The sequence below is a fragment of the Bombyx mandarina genome, chromosome 24 (genome assembly GCF_030267445.1).
Source record: "Bombyx mandarina strain Sakado chromosome 24, ASM3026744v2".
NCBI classification, from domain to species: domain Eukaryota; kingdom Metazoa; phylum Arthropoda; class Insecta; order Lepidoptera; family Bombycidae; genus Bombyx; species Bombyx mandarina.
In genome coordinates this window covers 3,939,185-3,957,138 of record NC_143230.1, presented here as the reverse complement: position 1 = coordinate 3,957,138, position 17,954 = coordinate 3,939,185, and the positions used below count along the sequence as shown (strand labels likewise).

Sequence of the window (17,954 nt, the reverse complement as noted above, 5' to 3'; positions counted from 1 at the left end):
CGACATCCCTAGATTTATCGAGAGCATTCTGGGCAAGTCGAGTAGCTTCGATGCGTGTTTCCGCTATCTGACAATAGATAGCGTTGTACTGTTCGAGCGTTATCGACGTTACTAGTACCCTTGATATTCGTTTCGGCTATTCGGCGATAGATGGCGTTACTCTTACCGGCGTGGCAGTAGAGATGAATTCTGTTATTTTATTAGCCCGATTTTATTTTGGGCTATTTTAGTTTGTGCGTAATGGAATCTTTGAACGTCATTATCACCGACTTCATGAAAATTTTAACACACATTATCGACCGATTACAAAAGTTTTGTAATGAAACAGTGATTAAAAAATAATTACATTAATAATTACTTTGTGTTGGTTTATTTCGAGGAATTTTTATTTTAGTTTTTAATCTATTCCGCGAACATTGTTTAATTCATTGGATAGGTTTTACTAATGGCAGGATCTCTTGTGAGTCCGCACGTAGGTAGGTACCACCATCTCGCCTATTTCTGTCGTGAAGCAGTAATGCGTTTCGGTTTAAAGGGTGGGGCAGCCGTTGTAACTATAGCTTAGAACTTATATCTCAAGGTAGATGACACATTTACGTTGTAGATGTCTCCAGTAACCACTTAACATCAGGTGGACTGTGAGTTTGTCCACCCATTTAAGCAATAAATAAATAAAAAGGGGACTGGACGAGGTCACGGATGTATAAAGTGGTTGCTAGCGATATCATATCGCAAATTCCGGTGACCTCCTTGAGGCCTGAGGTCCAGCTCTCAATCGTATTGTGAAACGGTTGTCTCAAGCTTCAAACTCGGAACGTGTGGCTATTTTACGGCATAAAAAGGCAGTTAGCATCCACAAGGGCCTATCGTCAGTAAATCTCGGATCGTTTGGAGCCTCTGGGTCTGCGGAGGGACTTCGGTTCCCTCTGTATTTTATACCGTATGTTCCATGGGGAGTGCTCTGAGTAATTGTTCGAGATGATACCAGCATCTCGTTTTTACCATCGCACCGCCCGCCACCGGAGTAGAGTTCATCCATACTACCTGGAGCCACTGCGGTCATCCACAATGCGTTTCCAGTGATCTTTTTTGCCACGTACCATCCGGCTATGGAATGAGCTCCCCTCCACGGTGTTTCCCGAGCGCTATGACATGTCCTTCTTCAAACGAGGCTTGTGGAGAGTATTAAGCGGTAGGCAGCGGCTTGGCTCTGCCCCTGGCATTGCTGAAGTCCATGGGCGACGGTAACCACTCACCATCAGGTGGGCCGTATGCCCGTCTGCCTACAAAGGCAATAAAAAAAAATCCAGGTTCTCAATCTGAGTAAAGTATAATACTCAGAGATCACTGCTACCCATTCCTTCGCTGAATGCCTTTGTCCCTAGAAAAGGAAAAGGCAGTTTTTTTGGGCTTTGGTATCGAAGCTTTTAGTTTGAAACCCAAAAGTATGATCCGTTGATAACAGATTAGAGTCGTATGGTGGTATTTACCCAATGTTATATGAAGGTACATCTTAAATTAGTGAAGGCACTTTTGTTTTCATGACTAGCCCAGTAACCTCGAGTTCTTAAACTAGGTTCAACGCGTAGGCGAGTTCAGCGGACTTAACCTGGCGAATTTACTAACACTAGCCCTAGCAAGGGTAGTGCTTAGCAGAATCTACCACCGGATCGAAATCGCGACCCACTGAAAGGATCCACCGAGAACCTCAGTGGGCTGTGTCTGTGAGGACAGGCATAATAGGCAAAACCTATTCGTTGGATCTTAATCTGTACACATTCTAAAACAAAAGTTCTATTAGTTTAGGCTTTTGAACGAAACTATTAATTTACACACATGCACATATACACATATACATATATACGTACATGCACACTAATTTAGGAATCGTTCCACGAGTGGAAAGCGTTTTGATTGCAAAGCATTGATTAATGAAAATCGGATGTGGTTTTGTCTATTACCTTTTTTTTAAATTGCTTAGAAGGGATTACGGCCTACCTGGTGTTAAGTAGCTGAGGCCATAGACACCTACAACTTAAATGGCAACACCCACCTCGAGATATAAGTTGTAAAGGTCGCAGTTTTTACAGTACAGTATAAAGGCTGCCTCACCCTTCAAACTGAAATGCATTACTGTTTCACGGCAGCAATAGGCAGGTTGGTAGTGCCTACCCGTGCGGACTGACTAGACCAGTTACTACGCAAATTATATTTTTATTACACGATGTTATTCCTTCACCGTGAAAGACAATCGTGAAAGGTTGTTAAGTACGTATTTCATTAGAAGAATTGTTACCCGCCTGTGAGATTCGAACACCGATGTATCGCTTGATACGATTACACCGGGTGTCATATCCTTTAGTCCGCGACGATTTTACTGGCAGGCGAGAAAGCATTACCGACAGGACATCAAAGATCAAAATGAAAAAATATCAATATATATAAAAATATATAACCAACGATAGCAATAGCCACTCTGGTTATCTGTGATCTCATATGGGCGAAATATAAGATATCATCATCATCATCAGCCTTTATCTCCCTATTGCTGAACATAGGCCTTCCCTAATGCCTTCCACAGAATGCGGTCCTCCGCCTTCCGCATCCAACGACTTCCCGCCGTCCACCTGGTTGGAGGACGCTCCTGGTACCCATCCGTGGCCTCCATTCGAGAACTTTCCTCCCCCACCTGGGGTCGCAGGCTCGAAATAAGTTATGCTTAATGGCATATCCAATACTTTTGTGCGTCCCGGCGATTTAAGTGATTCAATGTACCATAGAGAGGCTCTCCTTTCGCGCGGAAGGTTTTAAATGAGGTCATACGACCGCGTTAATGTAAATTCCGATTGTGCTTACGCACGGAGTGCTGAATCTGTGGCTGAGATGGATTTTAATTACAAGGAAACGTCACCTTGAATGTTTGATTTTCATTCAGAATAGTTTCCCAAATTTTTATCCCTCTAATTGAACGTCGTCACAGGACCCATAGGCTACCATTCATATAACTTGAGAGCTGGGTATCTCTATAGTAGTTTAGTACTATATTAAGCACAATACTGATGATTATAGGTTAGACTCCTAAACGAAATAAACATTAACTTGTTTTATTTATTTTTATATACATATATAGCCACTCGATCGCCCCCGAAGGAGACCTAGCAGCTGAAGGGCAGCTGCTTCACGAATGCATCAACTACCGAATCGTGATCCGCTCGGAAGAACCTGCAGGAAACTCAACGGGTTGATACATGGGTTTCGTCCCACTTCGAACACTTCGAAGAGTTCAACGAGTACGGCTACCAGGGTCCCTATTCCTGCTTCTAGTGTTAGAGCAGGAATAGGGATCCTGGCAGCCGTACTGGTGGTAGGACCTCAAGTGAGTCCGCACAGGTTGGTACCACCACCCCGCCTATTTCTGCCGTGAAGCAGTAATGCGTTTCGGTCTGAAGGGTAGGGCAGCCGTTGTAACTATACCGAGATCTTAGAAGCTATATCTGAAAGTGGGTGACGCATTTACGTTGTAGATGTCTATGGGCTCCAGTAACTACTTAACACCAGGTGGGCTGTGAGCCCATCGTTTACCCATCTAAGCAATAAAAAAAAAGAGCTGTAGCCGTTTAATAACAGTGTTATGGACCGGCTGGATCCGTAAAGACGTGTCTGGGACGTTGACGGTGACTGCAGGAATAGTCCCACAATATTCCATGAAACCACCACCACTTCGTCACAAAAACTTTAAATTATTCGAAACGTTGGAAGAAGTGGGGGAGTGCTCTGAGGAATTGTTTCAGATGATCCCATCATCACACTATTACCATCGCACCACCCGCCACCGGAGTATAGTTCATCTATATTACCTAGAACCCCTGCGTTCATCCACAGTGCGTTTCCAGAGATATTTTTGCGACGTACCATCCGGCTTTGGAATTCCCTTCCACGGTGCTTCCCGAGCGCTAAGGCATTCCTTCTTCAAACGCGGCTTTTGGAGAGTACTTAACGGTGGGCAGCAGCTTGGCTCTGCTCCTGGCATTGCCGAAGTCCATGAGCGACGATAACCACTCAATATCAGGTAGGCCATATGCTCGTACCATTGCGTACCAGATCAATAAAATAATAATAATAAAATAATGTTACTCGGGTAAAAGTAACGCCATCTATCGCCGAATAGCCGAACGAATATCGAAGGATCTAGAAAGATCTACAACGCTCGAGAAGTACGACGCCATCTGCTGTCAGATTGCGGAAATACAATACTCGACTTTTATGGAATATTCTCGATAATTCTAGGGATGTGGTATCGGCTATAAAAGCGTTGCAAAGATGGCACGCAGTTAGTCAGTAATCGGTACTACTCGAAGCGAAACAGCGAACGGATCACCTGAAGCGAAGTAGAGGAAGCGAATTGAAAATTTTAAGGTATTTTAAGTGTTCTAAGTGCTAATACAGTGTTGACTTGTAATTCGGTACAATTTTATTTATCTCTAACCATAGCGCGTAACCACAGAATAATAATAATCAGTAATAACAAACGCGAAATAAAATCGTAAAACGAATTTTAATTATACCCTTTATCTTTGTCTACTGATACACTCATTACATAAAACTTCATTTAAAAAGAGAAAATAATTAGAAAATAGCATTTCCCTTAAATGACTTAATAGCATTGGTTACAGTAATAATTATTCTTTATTAGTCACACATATATGACTAGGCTGCTACCTTATACAGAGTGCTCTGTTTTGAAGTCAGCAAAATAAATAAATAAATATTTTTCCCACTATTGATAATGTTGTAATTGAAATATTGTTTAAAATTATCCTGTGCTTCAGTTAAAAGAGCAGAACGGACATTACTCGTAGAATAAGAAAAAAAAATCCTATGACCAAACCCTCTTTTAATCAATATTCTTGTTGTGAAACGTCAAGTCCGAAAAGACTTGGTCGGTCAGATCGGTCGGCCACCCGGGCGGCCTGGTAGGGCCGCCGTACCGCGGAGACTGACGTCGTTGGTCGTCGACTATCGCCTCGACGACCCGTCGGTCGGGCGTCCTCGGGGTGGCGCCGCGTGTCTGGTTGTAGTGTTGACCGCGGGAACCCCCCTACTCTGAACGGGTTCTGACCCCGGACGGAGATCGGACGTCGGGTGTAAGAGTGCAGGGGAGTCGTTTAGTGGGTGGGCCCTAAAATCCTTGGGCCCGCGATCTGCTCTCAACACCTGCAGATCGTTGAGTCTCACATACCACGCGCGCCCCCTAGGCGCGGGGACCTCGTAGAAGGTTCGGCCCCCGGCCCGAGAAAAAAAAAAAAAAGGATAGATGTAACGGTCGGACTTGTCGCTTCCGACCGTCGTGGCTGCGATGCTCGGCAGCGACGAGTCCTGGCAGGCAATGCTCGACTTCTGCGAGTCCATCATCGCGCAGAAGGAGGCGGCGGAACGGGAGAGGGAGAGCTCTTCTTCCCTCTCGGCGCCGTGCCGCCGCCGCTGAGCCGGGGGTCGGAGGAGGGCGTTTGTCCAGCTCCAGCCCCTATGAGGAAGCAGTCTCCTCCCGGTGATGGTCACGAGGCGACCTAAGGGGGTTGAGGCTGCGCCGCACGCTACCGTCACTCTAGCGCGCTGGCACCAGGAGGACGGGACGGCGCGTCGGCGGCTGCGGACTGCGATGCGGTCCGCATTTTCGTCGTCGCTGTCGTCGCCGAACATACTGTTGAAGAGCAACCCGGTCGGCGGTGTATCGCGTTCCGACCCGGCAGGCTGGTTCTGGCCCAGCGGGGTATCCCGGAACACCAGCGGCACCGCCCGGGCGGCCTGGTAGGGCCGCCGTACCGCGAAGACTGACGTCGTTGGTCGTCGACTATCGCCTCGACGACCCGTTGGTCGGGCGTCCTCGGGGTGGCGCCGCGTGTCTGGTTGTAGTGTTGACCGCGGGAACCCCCCTACTCTGAACGGGTTCTGACCCCGGACGGAGATCGGACGTCGGGTGTAAGAGTGCAGGGGAGTCGTTTAGTGGGTGGGCCCTAAAATCCTTGGGCCCGCGATCTGCTCTCAACACCTGCAGATCGTTGAGTCTCACATACCCCGCGCGCCCCCTAGGTGCGGGGACCTCGTAGGAGGTTCGGCCCCCGGCCCGAAAAAATGAAAAAAAAAAAAAAAAAAAAAAAAAGGATAGATGTAACGGTGTCATTCGGTAATTAATGCTCACTTTTAGACTGAAGACCGAATGGTATGCACGTACTGCCAACCGCGATCCAGCCTCGCCGTGTTCCGGTAATCTGTTTCCATCCAGTTTTTGCTTGTTGATTTTGAATGGATTTTTTGTTGAATCGTTCTAAATACTGGGAATTGTTTCCTTGATTAACCATAGACATTAACCTGCTCGGTCATAAATGTTTCTATTACCCGTTGTCTATATTTTTATTGCATAGATGGGTGGACCAACTCACAGACCACCTGGTGTTAAGTGGTTACCGGAGCCCATAGACATCTACAACGTAAACGCCGCCACCCACCTTGAGATATGAGTTCTAAGGTCGGCTGCCCCACACTTCAAACCGAATTTAATTAATACTTCACGGCAGAAATAGGCAGGACGGTGATACCTACCCGTGCGAACTGACAAGAGGTCCTACCACCAGCACCAGTATACATGAACGAACACCCTGTACATTATAACAAACACAAACTAATCAGTCATGATATTCAGAAATCATGTTTACTAAATTAGAAATTTCTTGTTTTCTTTAATTAAGATCTTTCGGAAGAAAAATTTTGAACGAGAACGGTTCATTGTAATCGATATGTTGGGCCCGTGCAGTTGTGTTCTCGTGCTTTTGTCCACGGGACTGGCTAAAGTGACTATTGCTTTCAAATATTCGATCATTTCCATTTCATTACACCGAAAATGAATACATCATCATCATCATCATCATCATCATCATCAACAGCCCACAGTCGTCCACTGCTGGAAATAGGCCTCTCCCAATCTACACCACTGAGCCCGGTCTGCGGTTCTCCTCATCCACTTCTTGCCGGCCACCGTGCGGAGGTCATCGCACCATCTAGCCAGGGGGTGTCCCACGTTACGTCTCCACTCGAGAACCCGTCTGCTCCAGCGATCGTCAGTCCTACGGAATATATGGCCAGCCCACTGCCACTTCAGCTTGCTGACTCTTTGAGCTATGTCGATGACTTTAGTTCGCTGTCGAATAATCTGATTCCGGATTTTATCCTTCAGAGAAACTCCGAGCATGGCTCTTTCAATACAAAGTTATTTTATTATTCATTACGTCTCAACAAACCGTAAGAACTTTTTAATGAACTCAAGATAGTTGATTGGCTTGGCCATTCCCAGCTTTATTGTCCGTGAGGTCCATTAATGAAAAGTCTGCTAAGTGTAATATACTCTCCTAGACCGCAATTGCTCATCATAGAAATTCAAATACTGTTATTACTAAAATAAGAATTCGACTATTACAATAAAAATTCAAAATAAAAACATTAAATTTCAGAACACAAACGGCGAGCTCGCGAATGATGCTTCACTGAAAATTAATTCTGACGTGGCCGATAAAAGCGATTCAATATTTTTTGTTGTACCAAAGGAACCTGGGTTTGATTCACATTTGAGCAGTGATATAACATATGTAGTCAAGGACTCGAATGACTACGAATATGATTTCGAGGACAGATGTAGATCAGATTCGAATAATGAGAAAGAAGATTTCATCATTAATGATATCATAAATGCGAATAGACACGGTTTCAGTCATGAAGTCGATCATCCGCAGAACGTACCTAATTATTTTACAGACGATAACGTTAAACACAACACCGAATCTGCAAATGACGATGCTGCATATATACTTTATCATCTTCTTAGGGTGAGTTCATATAAAAATTACTAGATAGTTCCTAAAATCAACACAGCTGATGACTTGTTTTTATTCAAATTAGCATCCTCACTCCACGAACCTATAGCACCGTCGATTGATAACGTCATCACACCGACGGTAAAATTAAATGGTCTAAAATGGGACACTGAAATTAAACCTTTATCTGGGCCATTATTGAGTCGCCTGACTTCCGCCAAAGCGTTTTAGGACGTAGGCGGAATTAAAATGATTAAAGCACCCAGACCCCCATCAACTGGCATCCAAACCTGGAATGAGACTAAGTTCAAGGTGACCTTTTCTCACATCTTTCCCATCAGAAGTGGAAATGCAGGTCGTTGGCATCACGACCACTTGGTCTCTGTTGGTAAACTATTCGAAGCCAGTTTAGATGGTACTACCAATCCTGCTAAGTCAGATACAAACGCGGCTCAGGGAGTATAATCAACTCCCGGCTGGATCTTCGTAAAACCGGTTAAAGTTTAGTTCAGTACCAACTGTCACTGGAGCAACGTTCACTCTGTTTGCCTGGATCTGCTTATCTGAAGTAAGATCTACATTTTCCTCATTTTTAGCATCGAAATCCAAACCTTTAGAAAAATCGTCCTTCTTTTTCCGAAATTATTCATGTTCTTACCTTTTCCTTTAAATGGCAATAAGATTAAATTCCAATACTGTGACCTGATTATAGTCATAGAATTCCCGATTAAAGATTTATATGTTATTTAAGTACTTTTTAAGCAGATTCTAAGTAATTAAAGAGAAAAAGTTTTCATAAAATGTTTTTTTTTATTCTGTTTCTAGAATACCAACAACAACGACCATTCCGGTTTCAAGGAGGCGAAAGACAGCCTTCGTTCTGCTCTTAGAGCCCGATGCCAGAAAGTAGAACACTGCGTCCAAAAATGTCAAAAGAAACAGATAGATTGCCCTATTAACTGCAAAGAAAGTTACGACGAATTCAACATTTGCGCATCGGAGAAGCCAAAAGGATGCAAAAAAACGAAATGCGGAAGGACTTTGCCACCAAATTGGTTGTAAACGTATTTGAATCTTCGAATTAAACGAATAATCCGTTGCTTTGTCGTTTTATTACTGTTGTTTATTGGCAGACGAGCTTACCGCGCCAATTGTCGGTTACCAGAACTCACGGCGTAAGCACCTTAATGCTACAACCCACTTAATATAATATGGTTACAAAGTTGTGATGGTATTGCAAACCGATTTTTCTGCTTTTCTAATTAAGAATCCAGAGTTGCTGGTAACAGATATAAACATGCTCTCACAACAAAAGTGTCGTGACAACTTTTCGTAAGAATTTTTTCCGTCTAGCCCCCTTTCACAACGCGCGATATCTCTTTGTTGGCTTAATGACCCACAAGAGAAAAGACTGGTACATATTGCCCACATGTCGCCAATCGACGATAATTAGATGAGTGGTTATCGATTCTATCTTCTTTTTTTTTTTCGGGCCGGGGGCCGAACCTCTTACGAGATCCCCGCACCTAGGGGGCGCGCAGGGTATGTGAGACTCAACGATCCGCAGGTGACCACCATTTTACTGAGATTATATTTCTTTCCATATGATCTCATCTCATTTCATTTCATTTAATCATTTTTCATAAAATTAAGAATATAAATTTCAATAAGACTTGACCTAAATATCTTAGTTACCAGGTCATAAATTTACAAAAAAAAAAAAGAAAGAAATACACATTAATTTGTGTTATTTATTTTTATACATATAGCCACCCAATCACCTCCGAAAGAGACCTAGCAGCTCAAGGGCAGCTGCTTCACGAATGCATCAACTGCCGATTAGAGCCATGATCGGATCTCAGAAGAACCGGCGGAAAACTTAGCGGACCTGGGTTGCGTTCCATTTCGAACACTTCGAAGAGTTTACGACTACGGATACCAGGGTTCCTATTTCTCCTTCTAGTGTTAGAGCTGCAGCCGTTTACTAACAGTGTTATTGGACCAGCTGGATCAATATTCCACGAAACCACCACCACTTGATCACAAAACCTTTAAATTAATCGAAACGTCGGAAGAAGTGGAGGAGTGCTCTGAGGAATTGTTTCAGATGATCCCATCATCACGCTATTACCATCGCACCACCCGCCACCGGAGTAGAGTTCATCTAAACTACTTAGAGCCCCTGCGTTCATCCACAGTGCGTTTCCAGAGATATTTTTGCCACGTACCATCCGGCTTTGGAATGAGTTCCCTTCCACGGTGCTTCCCGAGCGCTATTCTTCAAACGCGGCTTTTTGATAGTACTTAACGGTGGGCAGCGGCTTCGCTCTGCTCCTGGCATTGCTGAAGTCCATGAGCGACGGTAACCACTCAATATCAGGTGGGCCATATGCTCGTTTGCGTACCAGGTCAATAAAATAATAATAATAAAATAATGTTACCCGGGTAAAAGTAACGCCATCTATCGCCGAATAGCCGAACGAATATCGAAGGATCTAGTAAGATCTACAACGCTCGAGAAGTACGACGCCATCTGCTGTCAGATTGCGGAAATACAATACTCGACTTTTATGGAATATTCTCGATAATTCTAGGGATGTGGTATCGGCTATAAAAGCTTTGAGGAGATGGCACGCAGTTAGTCAATAATCGGGACTACTCGAAGCGAAACAGCGAACGGATCACCTGAAGCGAAGTAGAAGAAGCGAATTGAAAATTTTAAGGTTTTTAAGTGTTCTAAGTGCTAATAAAGTTGTGACTTGTAATTCGGTAGAATTTTATTTATCTCGAACCATAGCGCGTAACCACAGAATAATAATAATCAGTAATAACAAACGCGAAATAAAATCGTAAAACGAATTTTAATTATACTCTTTATCTTTGTCTACTGATACACTCATTACATAAAACTTCATTTAAAAAGAGAAAATAATTAAAAAATAGCATTTCCCTTAAATGACTTAATAGCATTGGTTACAGTAATAATGATTCTTTTTTTCTTTTTTTTTATGATTGAAGGATTACTGGTGGCCCGGAGGCCTTTCCAGTTTCACCAGGACAGGTGGGCGAGCAAAGGCTCAGCCAAGAGGGGTGGGATTTGCTAACAGCTAGCCGAGCGCCTCCGAAGGAGACCTAACAGCTCAAGAGTAGCTGCTTCGCGAATGAATCTACTACCGGATCGGAATCGCGACCCGCTGAGAAGATCCGGCGAGAAACTCAGCGAGCTGATTCATGGGTTAGGTTGCACGGCGAACTCTTTGTCGAGTTCGACGAGTACGGTTACCGAGGTCCCTAAGCCTGCTCCTAGTATTAGAGCTGAAGGCGTCTAATGCAAAGGTTATTGGATCTGATGGATCCGTAAGGACGTGTCTAGGGCGTCGACGGTGACTGGCTCCTGCGTGATCAGGATTCGGGGAGTAGTCAGCGGCGGCAACGATAAGGCGATTATCATGACGCATAGCCTTATCGAAGTACCGTTCCGACGCTGACTTCATGTATTTCTGGATAGACTCGAGGCCCAGGTCGTCGTGTAGGTCAACGTTCCTCACGAACCACGGAGCTCCGACGGCTAACCTGCAAAAGCGGGATTGTAGAGATTGAAGGGTGTCTATGTGTGTGCGGGCCGCGTGAGCGAACACCACACTCGCGTAAGTCATGACGGGCCTTATGCAAGTTTTGTAAAGTGTCACCTTGTTCCGAAGGGACATCTTACTCCGCTTACAGATCATGGGATAGAGTCTACCGAGAATAAACGCGGCACGGTCACGGACTGATTTTATATGCGGGCGGAATGTCATCGATGCATCCAGGGTAACGCCCAGGTACTTGACCTTCCTGGCCCAGGGTATGGGTTGTCTAAAGAGAGTAATCGGGGGTGTGAGATTCCTCCTCCTAATCCGGGAGGAAATCCGTGTGGAGCTTCCCCTCTGAAATAGCACCGCAGTACTTTTCGCTGGGTTGATGTCTATGCGCCATTTTCGGAACCACTGTCCTAGGGCTAGGGCTGCGCTCTGAAGCTTCTTCGCGATTAGGGACTTGTTTCTACTGGAATAGTAAACAGTCGTGTCGTCGGCGAATAAAGCTAAATGGGTCGGCGGCGACCGGGGAATATCGTTAACGAATAAGCTAAATAGGAGGGGTGAGAGGACAGAGCCTAGAAGGCGAGATCATCGACTAACGCGTCAAGCCGCCTGCCATTCGGAGTTATGGTGTGTGTGTTCCACCTGATGTGTTTACAATTTAGGTCGCCCGCAAGAATGACAGAGCTCCCCATGCCGAGCAGCGCCTCGATATCACTGCTTAGAACGATCTTATCCGGTGGAAGATAAACGGACGCGATAACGATCGGCGCGTGTCCCGTCAGTGAGATTCGGCACACTGATGCTTCGATATTAGCGAGCGCGGGAGGATCGAGCGGGAATATTTATTCTTTATTAGTCACACATATATGACTAGGCTGCTATCTTATACAGTGTGCTCTGTTTTGAAGTCAGCAAAATAAATAAATAAATATTGTTCCCACTATTGATAATGTTGGAATTGAAATATTGTTTAAAATTATCCTGTGCTTTAGTTGAAAGAGCAGAACGGACATTAGAATAAATAAAAAAAATCCTATGATCAAACACTCTTTAAATTACTATTCTTGTTGTGAAACGTCAAGTCCGAAAAGACTTGGTCGGTCAGAAATGTAGGTTGGCTAAGCGAGATGTCAATGTCAGTTGAGCTGGGATAGTTGTAACGGTGTCATTCGGTAATTAATGCTCACTTTTAGACTGAAGACCGAATGGTATGCACGTACTGCCAACCGCGATCCAGCCTCGCCGTGTTCCGGTAATCTGTTTCCATCCAGTTTTTGCTTGTTGATTTTGAATAGATTTTTTGTTGAATCGTTCTAAATACTGGGAATTGTTTCCGTGATTAACCATAGACAATAACCTGCTCGGTCATAAATGTTTCTATTACCCGTTGTCTATATTTTTATTGCATAGATGGGTGGACGAACTCACAGGCCACCTGGTGTTAAGTGGTTACCGGAGCCCATAGACATCTACAACGTAAACGCCGCCACCCCCCTTGAGATATGAGTTCTAAGTTCGGCTGCCCCACACTTCAAACCGAATTTCATTAATACTTCACGGCAGAAATAGGCAGGGCGGTGATACCTACCCGTGCGAACTGACAAGAGGTCCTACCACCAGTACCAGTATACATGAACGAACACCCTGTACATTATAACAAACACAAACTAATCAGTCATGATATTCAGAAATCATGTTTACTAAATTAGAAATTTCTTGTTTTCTTTAATTAAGATCTTTCGGGAGAAAAATTTTGAACGAGAATAGTTCATTGTAATCGATATGTTGGGCCCGTGCAGTTGTGTTCTCGTGCTTTTGTCCGCGGGACTGGCTAAAGTAACTATTCCCTTCAAATATTCAATCATCTCCATTTCATTACAACGAAAATGAATACAAAGTTATTTTATTATTAATTAAGTCTCAACAAACCGTAAGCACGATAACGCAAAACATTAATGAACTCAAGACAGTTGATTGGCTTGGTCATTCCCAGCTTTAATGTTCGTGAGGTATAACCCATTAATGAAAAGTCTGCTAAGTGTAATATACTCTCGTAGACTGCAATTGCTTACCATAGAAATTCAAATACTGTTATTACTAAAATAAGAATTCGACTATTACAAAAAAAAAAAAAAACATTAAATTTCAGAACACAAACGGCGAGCTCGCGAATTATGCTTCAGTGAAAATTAATTCTGACGTGGCCGATAAAAGCGATTCAATATTTTTTGTTGTACCAAAGGAACCTGGGTTTGACTCGCATCTCGTCATTAATGATATCATAAATGCAAATAGACACGGCTTCAGTCATGAAGTCGATCATCCGCAGAACGTACCTAATTATTTTACAGACGATAACGTTAAACACAACACCGAATCTGCAAATGACGATGCTGCATATATACTTTATCATCTTCTTAGGGTGAGTTCATATAAAAATTACTAGATAGTTCCTAAAATCAACACAGCTGATAACTTGTTTTTATTCAAATTAGCATCCTCACTCCTCGAACCTATAGCACCGTGGATTGATAACGTCATCACACAGACGATAAAATTAAATAGTCTAAAATGGGACACTGAAATAAAACCTTTTTTTATCTGGGCCATTATTGAGTCGCCTGACTTCCGCCAAAGCGTTTTAGGACGTAGGCGGAATTAAAATGATTAAAGCCCCCATCAACTGGCATCCAAACCTCGAATGAGACTAAGTGGTACTACCAATCCTGCTAGGTCAGATACAAACGCGGCTCAGGGAGTATAATCAACTCCCGGCTGGATCTTGTTTTTTTTTTATTGCCCTTGTAGGCAGACGAGCATGCGGCCTACCTGATGCTGAGTGGTTACCGTCGCCCATGGACTTCAGGGGCAGAGCCAAGCCTACCTACCGTGGATCTTCGTAAAACCGGTTAAAGTTTAGTTCAGTACCAACTGTCACTGGAGCAACGTTTACTCTGTTTGCCTGGATCTGCTTATCTGAAGTAAGATCTACATTTTCCTCAATTTTAGAATCGAAATCCAAACCTTTAGAAAAATCTTCCTTCTTTTTCCGAAATGATTCATGTTCTTACCATTTCCTTTAAATGGCAATAAGATAAAATTCCAATACTGTGACGTGATTATAGTCATAGAATTCCCGATTAAAGATTTATATGTTACTTAAGTACTTTTTTCAGCAACCTCATAGTGATGGGAGACTTTAATGCGCGAACAGGACACAGAGTAGAGGGTGAAGATATAGTGCTGGGGCCATACAGTACAGGAAAGAGGACACGAAACGGCGAGAAATTGATTCATTTAGCATACGAGAATAATCTGAAAATATTGAACAGCTATTATAAAAATCGACCAAGGAATAGGTGGACGTGGACATCTCCAGACGGTCGTTACAAAAATGAGATAGATTACATTCTCTCGAATCGAAGTACAGCTTTTCAAGATTGTCGAGTTATAAATAATTTAAACTTTAACAGTAACCATAGACCTGTCAGAGCCAAGCTAAAACTAAACACCTCTAAGAAAAGACCTTTTAAAGCAAATCTAACAAACAAAACCACAAGCCTGAATGTCAGTGGACTTAAAGAAAAGCTAATAAACTTCATAGAAAACACAAAAGACCTACACATACAAGACACATACAACAAACTGCAAGAAATTATAAATGGAAAGGCCCCAGGAAAAGCTTCGGATACTAGAAAGAATAAAATATCATGGTTATCAGATAAAACAAAGCAGCTACTAGAAGATCGAGCTAACCTTTTCTCAACATCTAACAAAACAAAAGATATAAGAAAGAAAATAACAGTAATTAGCAAACAAATAAACACCAATATGAGGAAAGAAAGACAAAAATTTAGGTTAGAAAAACTAGAAAAATGTATCCTGAAAACAGGCGGAGTAAGGAAAGCATTAAAAGAACTATCAGGAAAACGAAACTGGATACCCAAAATGAAAGACAGAAACGATAGAAACATGACCAGAAGATCAGAAATAATTACAACAGCAACAGACTTCTTTAAAAATTATACTCAAGCCAAATCACTACACCAAAAATAGATTTATCTGTACAGGAAGAAGTACCACTAATAATGATGGCAGAGGTACAAAAAGCGATATCAACACAAAAGAAAGATAAAGCTTCTGGTTCTGATGGCATCACTAACGAATTCCTTATGGAAAACAAAGACACCATGGCACCGATATTAGTACACATATTCAATGAAATCCTAAAGAGCGAGCATATTCCGCATCAGTGGAGTACGTCGACAATAATATTACTACACAAGAAAGGGAACAAAAATGACATCAACAACTACAGGCCAATCAGCCTGATGTCTAATATTTATAAAGTTTTTGCTAAAGTGATCCTAGGTCGAATAAGTAAAAAGCTCGATGAAAACCAGCCTAGAGAACAAGCGGGATTCCGGAGTGGGTATTCAACATTAGACCACATACACGTAGTCAAGCAACTTTTCGAGAAAGGCAAGGAATTTAATGTGAGCTTCTACTGCTGTTTCGTGGATTATTGCAAAGCTTTTGATTCGCTTGAACATCAAATGATTTGGCAAGCTCTTAAGATCCAGGGAATTGAAAATAAATATATCAGAATCATAAGCAATGTATACAACAGTAGCACAGCTAAAATAAAAACAGAAAGAGAAGGTGAAGAAATAAAAATTCAAAGAGGAGTCCGCCAAGGAGATCCTTTGTCACCGAAGTTGTTTACTGCGGTTTTGGAGAACGTTTTTCGTCAACTAAACTGGGAAACAAGAGGGCTATCAATAGATGGAGACAACTTAACCCATTTAAGATTTGCAGATGATTTAATAATCTTTTCACCAACAAAAAATGAACTTCAAGCAATGCTTGGAGAATTAGACGAGGAAAGTCGGAAGGTAGGACTGATTATGAACACTCAGAAGACTAAAGCTATGACTAACGATATAAAATACCCCATAACTATTAACAGCAACACTATTGAATATGTTGATGAATACGTTTACTTAGGCCAAATAATATCGCCGTCAGACCTCACTTCAAAAGAAATAGAAAGACGAATAGCCAATGCATGGAAAAGGTACTGGAATCTAAAAGAAGTGATGAAAAACAATGAAACAAGCATGACCATTAAAAGGAAACTCTTCAACACCTGCATCCTCCCTGTCCTTACATACCGGATGTCAAACATGGGCCCTAACAATGGCACATGCTCGAAAATTAGAAGTTTGTCAAAACGCTATAGAGAGGAGCATGACGGGGAAAAGATTATCAGACAAAATAAGAACATCAACAATTAAAAAACAAACTCAATTAAAGGATGTCTCAGTTACAATAAGGAAACTTAAATGGAAGTGGACGGGGCATACTATAAGAGGACAGGAAAAATGGTGTAAAACTATAATGTACTGGTATCCGAGAGACAGAAAAAGAAACCGAGGTAGACCATTTAGGAGATGGGTGGACGACATTAAGGCAGTTGCGGGAAGCACATGGACAAGAACAGCTGAAAATAGAAGCATATGGAGGCAGTTGGAGGAGGCCTATGTCTATAATAGACAAACAGACAATAACTAATAATAACATAGGCAAAAAAAAAAAATAAAAAAAGATTGCAAAAAAAAAAATAAAAAATTTTTTTTATTAATATTAATACCACTTGTATACGTAAAAAAAAAAAAAAAAATGTATTTGTCTGAATAAAGGCTTTATTATTATTATTATTATAAGTACTTTTTTAAGCAGATTTTAAGTAATTAAAGAGAAAAAGTTTTCCTAAAATGTTTTTTTTATTCTTTTTCCAGAATACCAACAACAACGACCATTCCGATTTCAAAGAGGCGAAAGACAGCCTTCGTTCTGCTCTCAGAGCCCAATGCCAGAAAGTAGAACACTGCGTCCAAAAATGTCATCTTAGCTGCAAAGAAAGTTACGACGAATTCAACATTTGCTCATCGTAGAAGCCAAAAGGATGCAAAAAAACGAAATGCGGAAGGACTTTGCCACCAAATTGGTTGTAAACGTATTTGAATCTTCGAATTAAACGAATAATCCGTTGCTTTGTCGTTTTATTACTGTTGTTTATTGGCAGACGAGCTTACCGCGCCAATTGTCGGTTACCAGAACTCACGGCGTAAGCACCTTAATGCTACAACCCACTTAATATATGGTTACAAAGTTGTGATGGTATTGCAAACCGATTTTTCTGCTTTTCTAATTAAGAATTCAGAATTGCTGGTAACAGATATAAACATGCTCTCACAACAATATCTCTTTGTTGGCTTAATGACCCACAAGAGAAAAGACGGGTAATTATTGTAGGCCAACGTGTCGCCAATCGACGATAATTAGATGAGTGGTTATCGATTCTATCTGCTTTTTTTTTTCGGGCCGGGGGCCTAACCTCCTACGTGGTCCCCGCGCCTAGGGGGTCCGCGGGGTATGTGAGACTCAACTATCTGCTGGTGTTGAGGGCAGATCGCGGGTCCAAGGAATTTTAGGGCCCACCCAC

General features: G+C 42.5%; 2 protein-coding genes across 2 annotated transcripts; both read left to right on the top strand.

The window, feature by feature from the left end:
- Window positions 1–6,794: 6,794 nt before the first annotated feature.
- Window positions 6,795–8,927, top strand: LOC114250658 (uncharacterized). Its single transcript, XM_089738246.1, has 3 exons — window positions 6,795–6,848; window positions 7,506–7,877; window positions 8,691–8,927. Exons 1-3 carry the CDS (start codon window positions 6,795–6,797, stop codon window positions 8,925–8,927), a joined length of 663 nt encoding a protein of 220 aa, XP_089594372.1.
- Window positions 8,928–13,228: 4,301 nt separating this feature from the next.
- On the top strand, window positions 13,229–17,403 carry LOC114250663 (uncharacterized). Its single transcript, XM_089738265.1, has 3 exons — window positions 13,229–13,282; window positions 13,554–13,868; window positions 17,248–17,403. The coding sequence occupies exons 1-3, from the start codon at window positions 13,229–13,231 to the stop codon at window positions 17,401–17,403; spliced, it is 525 nt and encodes a 174-aa protein (XP_089594391.1).
- Window positions 17,404–17,954: the final 551 nt, after the last annotated feature.